This window comes from Ochotona princeps, chromosome 17 (genome assembly GCF_030435755.1).
Source record: "Ochotona princeps isolate mOchPri1 chromosome 17, mOchPri1.hap1, whole genome shotgun sequence".
Classification (NCBI taxonomy): Eukaryota; Metazoa; Chordata; class Mammalia; order Lagomorpha; family Ochotonidae; genus Ochotona; species Ochotona princeps.
Window position 1 is genome coordinate 40,772,400 of NC_080848.1, and position 8,467 is coordinate 40,780,866.

At 43.8% G+C, this 8,467-nt stretch overlaps 1 protein-coding gene and 1 pseudogene across 1 annotated transcript; both read left to right on the plus strand.

Annotated features, from left to right (window-relative positions):
• Nucleotides 1-278: 278 nt before the first annotated feature.
• TRAPPC2 (trafficking protein particle complex subunit 2) lies at nucleotides 279-5,359 on the plus strand. The gene is made up of 4 exons (XM_004593986.3): nucleotides 279-374; nucleotides 3,330-3,474; nucleotides 3,842-3,927; nucleotides 5,212-5,359. Exons 1-4 carry the CDS (start codon nucleotides 282-284, stop codon nucleotides 5,308-5,310), a joined length of 423 nt encoding a protein of 140 aa, XP_004594043.1. The 5' UTR covers nucleotides 279-281; the 3' UTR covers nucleotides 5,311-5,359.
• Nucleotides 5,360-6,850: 1,491 nt separating this feature from the next.
• LOC101535232 (ubiquitin-like) lies at nucleotides 6,851-7,316 on the plus strand (annotated as a pseudogene).
• Nucleotides 7,317-8,467: the final 1,151 nt, after the last annotated feature.

An 8,467-nucleotide genomic window follows, 5' to 3' on the forward strand; every position in this document is an offset into this window, starting at 1 on the left:
AGGCCTGCGTTCAGCCGTGCATGTAGAGTGTCCTCTGCTTTACGTCTCTCCTGGAATGTCTGCCAGGCGTCCACATCGCAGTTCTATGAAAATATTTTTGGGACTGTACTGAGCTTATCCCAGTACACAGGCTGTTAGAGCAGCTGCCCTGTGTCTGTGGTATACCAGTATCGGTTTGAGTTAAAACAGTGTTTTACTTCCTGTTATTTTTTTTATCTCTGTTTTGAAAACTAAAAATCTATGTTGCGTTTCATTTACTCAGAAGCCGTACATTGAAGACAATGTCTGGAAGCTTCTACTTCGTCATTGTTGGCCACCATGATAATCCAGTTTTTGAAATGGAGTTTTTGCCAGCTGGGAAAGCAGAATCCAGAGTATGTATGGAACGTTACATCCTGTCAGTGTCTGTGCTGTTGCAATGACGTGGTATAGTAGACTGTTACAACTGGAAGACATCTGACAACTGAGGAAGTGAAATCCACCTTACCGTGGAGTCCCGCAGAGCCAGTCAGGGAGTGTCCTCAGTTGTTCATTCATCCTTTGATGTGGCACCCACTCTTACACTTCCTGCTGCCCTGAGGCACTGAGTCCCTGTCCCAGGATAGTCGCTTTGCTGTGTTACGTGCTGTGAAATGCTCCTTCTATGCATGTAGCAGCGGTGCACCTAGAGAGGAGTCGGGAGAATAGTCGTCGTTGCCTCGGAAGGCCATCAAAGTCCCTTCTGTTCTAGTGAGTCCCATTTGTCATCAAGACAGACAGAATCAGTTCATATTGAAAGAAACCCTTGTTTCTGTCTTTCCGCAGCACTGGATTGGCAGTGCCTCATTTTCAGCAGCCTTCTATCATGTGCCCCAGCCAACTGTGCACCCATGCTCTCTTGGCCTGTGTTGCACAGAAAATGCAAAAACTTCATCAGGGGTGATGCCGTTCGACTCTTGTTAAGAATGGTTCCAGAAAAATAAACTCTGCTCAAGACCCTGTTAGCATTCAGAGTTAACAGAGCCCCTAAAAATAAACTCTGCTCAAGACCCTGTTAGCTTTCAGAGTTAACAGAGCCATCGCGTGCTGCGAGAGACTAGCCTGCTCACTTCTGCTGCATTGCACCGCTCCGTGATCCTGACACACTGTCTCTCCCAGCCTCCACAAGCACGCTTTAATGTCCTTGTAGATAAGGAATTGACTTGCTCAATAATTTTCAGTATAGCTAGCTTTTTAGCTATTCAGATCTTACCACCAAAATATGGTAAACATTAGTTTAAGGCATTGTTGCTAGGTTATTTTCCCATATTCTGATGTGAACACTATTTATTCAAGCCTTGTTTCGAGATATATCTGCAGCAGTAGTTGCATTTGGGGACACAGCTATTCATACATAGTTTCTGGTGAGTTTGTGGTAGACAAAGAAGCACCGATTAAGACTGCTTTCGTGCATAACTTCACCTTAGCTCTTTGCCCTGCTGTCACACTTCCTGAAAGCATTTCTCCACTTTGGTCCAGTTCTTTCCAGATTAGTTAACAGTACAAAGTCATGGAAATGCTGCTGTGAGCCAGACACAAAATACATCCATTGCTCGAAGGACTTACTTAGCTTTGTCAGGGCAGCAGTATAGTGAGCATGCTTCAAGCAGAGGAGGGACTCCAGGCAACTGCCAGCCTGGCCCGGCCACTCACGGAGCGACCTCTTTGGCCGCTGCTAGCTCCGTGGCCCTTTCCACTCGGACTCTGATCTGCAGGTGCACATGTGCTTACAGATCTCCGCTTGGTAAATACATCAGTCTTCTTGGCTAGAGGGCCTGCCATCCTCTAGCATGACCTCATTCTCACCACATCAGTAGTGACTCTATAGGGTTACATTCCAGGGCCCTGGGCCTTAGGACTTCAACATATGAATTCTGAAAAGTATACAGTTTAACTCATAACAGTGATCTTTGAAAAATGCATTTCAAAAGAGAATTCCAGAGGCTAGTACAGGTCAGTCCTCCACCTGTGGTGCTGGAATCCTACATGGGTGCCAGTTGGTGTCCCAGCTGCTCCACCTATCCAGCTCCCTGATAATGGCCTGGGGAAGCAGTGGAGGACGACCCAAGTCCTTAGCCCCCTGCACCCACATCAGAGACCCAGAAGAAGCTCCTGGCTACTGGCTTCAGACTAGCCCAGGTCTGGCCATAGCGGCCATTTGGAAAGTGAACAAGCAGATGATAGATCTTTCTCCCTCTCTGATACTTTCAAGTAAAATCAATACATCTTTCTTTAAGGCCCCTCACCATGTAAGTGCTGCTCACCCGAGAAAGGCCTCTGGCAGGCCGCGCTGGCCGACCGCTCCCCAGCTGCGTCTGCTGTGCGTGGGAAGCCTTGCCCTAGAGCTCCTGTGCGAACAGAGAGGCTGTTCCCTTCGCCATCCCGCCCCAGCTCCTCAACCACTACTCAACGTCGAGTACTCTTCTTCATCCACGCCCTCATGCACATTTTTTTATGTTCTCTGATAAAATGTGAACTTTTTAAAAAAAGTTTTCTTGTTGTTTAGAATTTCTTTGGATGGCAGAGAAATGGAGGGAAACAGGGATAGAGAGAGACGCCTGCAATGGTTCTGGGCTAGGGGCTGAGGTTGGCACCAGGAGCTAAATGTGGGTCTTCCACAGGGTTGTAGGAACCTAGTGACTTGAGCCATTTATTTCCAGGGGATATATTAGCAGAAAGCTGGAGCCTCAAGCCAGAGGCAGGTACAGAAGCCAGGTATCGGAATACGGAACAATCTTTTTTTTATTTTTTAAGATTTATTTATTTTTATTAGAAAGATTTACAGAGAGAAGGAGACAGAGAAAGATCTTCTGGGTCTCCCATGTGGGTGCAGGGTCCCAAGGCTTTAGGCCGTCCTCTGCTGCTTACCCAGGCCACAAGCAGGGAGCTGGATGGGAAGTGGAGCTGCCGGGATATGAACCAGTGTGCATATTGAATCCTGGCAGATGCAGGGTGGGGACTTTATCCACTAAGCTACCACACCGGGCCCAATACAGAACAGTTTTAACCACCACACCCAACTTAAGAATTTTTTTTTTCATGTATTTAAAAGGGTATAAAGATTTTTATCCTCTTAGAATATTAAAATACTTTTCTGTAGAGTTTAGTAAGCACATTTCAGTTAGTTTCTGTCCTTTGTGTTGAATTTCAGATATCAAATTTAAGAATACTTACGACAACAACGATCTCTCAGGTGTCATAAATGAAGTAAAAGTAGACTGTTTGCCCCCCATACGTGGAATTACAGAATGAAATATCAGTGTTCTCACTGCCTGGTGGAATGTTCATCTGCTGCTGCAATCTGTATTTAGGATGATCATCGCCATCTGAACCAGTTCATAGCGCATGCGGCCCTGGATCTGGTAGACGAGAACATGTGGCTGTCGAACAACATGTACTTGAAAACCGTGGACAAGTTCAACGAGTGGTTTGTGTCGGCCTTCGTCACTGCAGGGCATATCCTTACCTGTCACCTACAGACAGCTGACTAGAAGAACTGGGAACAAAGATCCCCAGCTTCTGAATCTGTAGACTTCGAGGAGTCAAGTAGAAACACTTGGGTTTATGGCACTACTTTAATATTTTAGGAAACAAAGTTTAAGAGAAAATTTTGAAATAATCTCAGATAGAAAACCAAGTGTTTTCTGAACCATATCAAGGTGATTTCACTTTGCTATAGTTATTTGCCAACTTTAGAACTAAGCTAACTTTCAACCTGGTTTATGTGGTCTTTTCAGAATATACCACATGCGACTAAAGAATACGGGATCAATGATTGCTTTTCATTTTCATTTCTAAAAAAGATATACCTTAATTATTTCACATATGAGATTTATTATGCTTCATGATATAAGGCAAGAAGATGGAATAAAGAACTTCTTTACTGATGTCTATGATTTATATATAAAGGTATGGTATGTTGCATACTTTTAAAACTCTGATTCAAACAGGCTCTACTGTTGACTGGAAACTGGTTTGTTCCAGTAATTCCCCCATCCTGCAGGTCACAGTGCACACTAGCTTTTCCCGAATCACAACTGTCAACTCTCGGCAGGCAAGACTTCATTGCCAAGTCAGCGTGTGTTTAGGAAAACTAACCATGGTAGTTAGCTTTAGGTGACTGAGAAGGTCTTTCATTCTTTTGGTGCACATAGTGTATTTGGGAGGCCTAAAGAGAGCAAGAAAGATTCTACATAATGGAAAATTGCTTCCTAATGTAATCATTTGCAAATCAGTTACAGTGCAGTGCACTGGGAGAAAGTGATTAGTAACAACTAGTTACTTAGGGAAAATTTTGCAACCTGCATTTTTGCTATTGAATTAAACAGTAGAAAGTCACAACAGCATATTCTTAATTTGACTATTTTGTATCTGGATGGGATTTCTTAGATAGTAGTACAATATGTACAAATACCCCTGACCTGAGGGAGCAGGTAAGAATGTTTAGCCCTCACAAAGACGGTATCAAGTGATTAAGGGAAATAAATACGTAACTGCCTCTGTCAGTATTGACTGCACTTAGCACCATGCTCTCCCTACACAGTGAGTAAACTGATCACCTTAGCTTTGTGTTCAAACAGTAGTGAAAGACTAATTACTAAAAACATATACCAGAGTAACGTACTAGAAATGTGACATAACTTTTCCTCAATTCTGAGGATACAACAGACTTTTCATTTGTTTTCCATAGCCAATCAAAGGACTTTGTACATTCATATTTTTTTAAAGATTGTGAAAAAAGTCTGTATTTTTCCGTCACCTTGAAAGGCAGAGGGAGAGAAGCTCTGGCCACTGGTTCCCTCCTCCAAGTGCCTCCAACAGCCAGGGCCCGAAACCCCATCTCCGTCTCCTCCCAGCAGAGCAGAGGAGCTGGCCCTGCAGCACCACATCACTTACCCCCAAACCATATCTCTGTAATGAATTGAAGTAGATTAGTCTTCCGCATATGGTAAAACCTCAACATTGACTTAGATAGCACACTACAATTAGTTTTGACACGGTACTTCTCAAAACAAAAACGAAATTTCCTTAAGGAGATGTTAGTAATTAGCAGTGGAGCATTTTCAGGAAAACTTAAAAATACTGTCTTCAGACTTTTGTTTTTAATTAAAAACTAATTCCTTTTAGAGATGTTTGACTGGTCAGCCTTTTCACTTTGATAAACTCATTAATAAACACCTTCTTCTTTCCTAGTTTGCGATGAACCCATTTTATGAGCCCAATTCTCCTATTCGATCAAGTGCATTTGACAGAAAAGTTCAGTTTCTCGGGAAGAAACACCTTTTAAGCTGAATGCAGAAAAATTCCAAAATAAACAATGCCGCTGCGATGGGTCTGCTCAGGAACGTGTACGTTGTGGGTAACCTGGTGAAATTGACTGGCAAAGGTACACCTGCAGTCTGTGTCTAAGCGTAATGGAATCGAATTCCCTTTATCTTTAAAAGCAGTGTATTGTTTCATGTCACTTATCAACATATCATCTTGGCATGTGAACAAATTACGTTGAAGAGCTCTTTGTCAATAACCTGGAAAAATTTTATTTTGAAACTTGAGAGTAAGCTTTTTTTTTTTTTTTTGCCTACTTCAGATAAGTAGATCTGGATGTACTAGTACAAAAACAAATATCAACGTTTGGGAGACTTAAAACACCATGACTATGCAATCGGAACGAAGCTGATAACATGTATGTTGACTTGAACATTTAAAGGCCACATGTCCCCCTCTACCCAAGAAGCTGAAGAAAACAGGCTTTGTCAAGTGCTCAGTGGCACCGGCTCCCTGCCTTCGTCAGGCTGTAGTTAGATATCTTGCTAGAATGCTTGAGTCTGGAGTCCCTGTTTGTAAAATGGAGGCTGGCCCCAGAGTTCTAGGTCCAGAGGAAATGTGTTGCTTCTTCCCTTTGTATGTCCAGGTATTTCCACTTGCTCCTAGTACCCTATATCAAGTGAATCTGGATTCAATAAAAGTTGTAAGGCAGTTAGAGAGTTATGATTAGACAAAAAGTGGAATTACTCCGGTATTTGTACTCCCAGCCTTTTTCCATTTGCGGGGGCTGGGAGCAGTCTCTTCTGATTTGTAATTCAACCTGTGATCTTACTCAAGTATGTGTCCATTGAAAATCAATCAAGTAATACAATCAGATTGTTTAATGTGCCAGTTGTGAGCACTTGAAGAATTTTGTTTTGGAAAAACTTTAAAGCAATTCTAAGCTTGATCTTATCTTTGAATAAAGTTGCTACCATCCTTTTTTTACCTTAGTAATTTGATTTCTTAAATAAAGATGCTTGTCCAAGATTTTGGTCATTTCTTGTTAAAATGGTTAAATTTATCTTATTTGAGAGGCAAAGATCGATGTCCCAGTTGCTGGCTCAGCTCCCCAGGAGCTGCACCATGTGGGGGTGGGCCGGCTGAGGCTGGGGGCTGAGGGTTAGGGCTGGGTCTCCCACATGGACTGCACGGACACCAATACTTGCACCATCATCACGTCTTCCAGTATGCATGAACAGGAATCTGTAATCACAAGGTGGGCCAGGACTAACCCAGGTAGCTAGCTGGGGAAGGGATATAGGCAATCCATGCCTGCTCCAAGACTCTGATAGTATCTAATTTTATTTTGCTGCTGTAAAAATTTTTATGATACAGTTCCAAAGGTTTTAGAATTTCCCTTCCCCCCACTGATTTCCCCTGTTTTTTACACAAATATAGTCCTTCAAAAACAGTCATAACTCCATTATTCTCCTATTTAAGTCTATTCTGATATTGGTGGTATAGAAAGTGACAAGTAGTCCAGCATTCTAGTGTTAGGATATGTTTGACAGCTTTTTGATCCGCTCTCTGTGGTGGGGCCACCGCCAAGATGCAGGTCTTTGTCAAGACCCTTACAGGCAAGACCATCACCCTCGAGGTTGAGCCCTCGGATACGATAGAAAATGTAAAAGCCAAAGTCCAGGATAAGGAAGGAATTCCTCTGGATCAGCAAAGACCGATCTTTGCTGGCAAGCAGCTGGAAGATGGCTGAACTTTATCGGACTACAACATTCAGAAGGAGTTTACTCTGCATCTGGTGCTGAGACTCCGTGGTGGTGCCAAGAAAAGCAAGAAGCAGCATAAGAGGAAAAAGGTTAAGCTGGCTCTCCTCAAGTACCACAAGGTGGATGAGAACGGTCAAGTCAGCCACCTGCCTCGCAGGTGCCCTTCTGATGAGTGCGGGGCTGGCGTTCGTGGCCAGCCGCTTCGACAGGCATTGCTGCAGCAGGTGCTGTCTGACCTACTGCCTCAGCAAACCTGAAGACAAGTAACTGTATGAGGAGTCAATAAAAGACACTGACCAGCAAAAAAAAAAAAAAAAAAAAAAAAAAAAAAAGATACGTGACAGTTTTATTGGGAGTCCGTCTTTGATTTAGAAGTAGAGATGAACACTGCATTGTATCTTCCCATCTCAACGACAGGCTTACACAGTTCCTCTAGATGGCTATATGTACATGCATGTTTACCTATATGTCAATCTTGTGTTTCGCATGAAGGTCGTCTGATATCAGAGAGAACATATGATATTTGTCCTTTGGGGATTGGCTTATTTCACTGAGCCAAGCTGGGACCAGTTGGTTGCAAATGATAGAAATCCATTCTTTTTAATGGCTTTGTCCACTCCTCTATTGACAGGCATCTGGGTTGTTGCCCTGTCTTTGCTATTGTAGATTGTGCTGCTGTGAATATAAGATTACAGATCCCTGAGGGGCTGGTGCTGTGGCATAGCAAGTTAAACCATCGCCTGCAGCACCAGCATCTCATATGGGTGCCAGTTCAAATCCTGGCTGTTCCAGCTGCCTGCTAATGAACCTGGGAAGGCAGTAGAAGATGGCCCAAGTGCTTGGGCCCTTGAACTCATTGTGCGGGACGTGGAAGAAACTCCTGAAATTTCTTGTGTCCACTTGGAGAGTGAACCGGTGGCATGGAAGATTTCTCCCTTTTTCTGTAACTCTTGCCTTTCAAATAAATTAAAACAATTTTTTGAGGGGCAGAGAGAAGGAAAATGAGCACTCTGCTGGTTCACACCTCCACTATGACCCAGGTCTCCCACACAGGCACAGGAAGCCAGCTACTGGAGTCCTCCTCTGCTGGAGTAGAACCCAAGCACTTCCATATGGGACATGGGCACCTTGACCTGTGTCCTGACTGCCGGGCCAACACTCAGCTCTATTACCTAATTCTAAAGTGCTGCCCACCACCAGCACTACTGGAGTCCTTTTTTCCCCTATTGCAAGCCTGCAAATGAATATGCTGTCTTGGCCTGTTGGTGCTCAGATTGCCAGGAATACCTGCCTGAGCTTTAGGAAAGAGCTACTTGTCTACCAATCGGGGAGTAGCCCAATCCGTGCTGACAGGGAGCCCCATGTGTATATACGGGAGGTGGCTCCACCCTCAGGAGCAGATCATGCAAAGGGGCTCA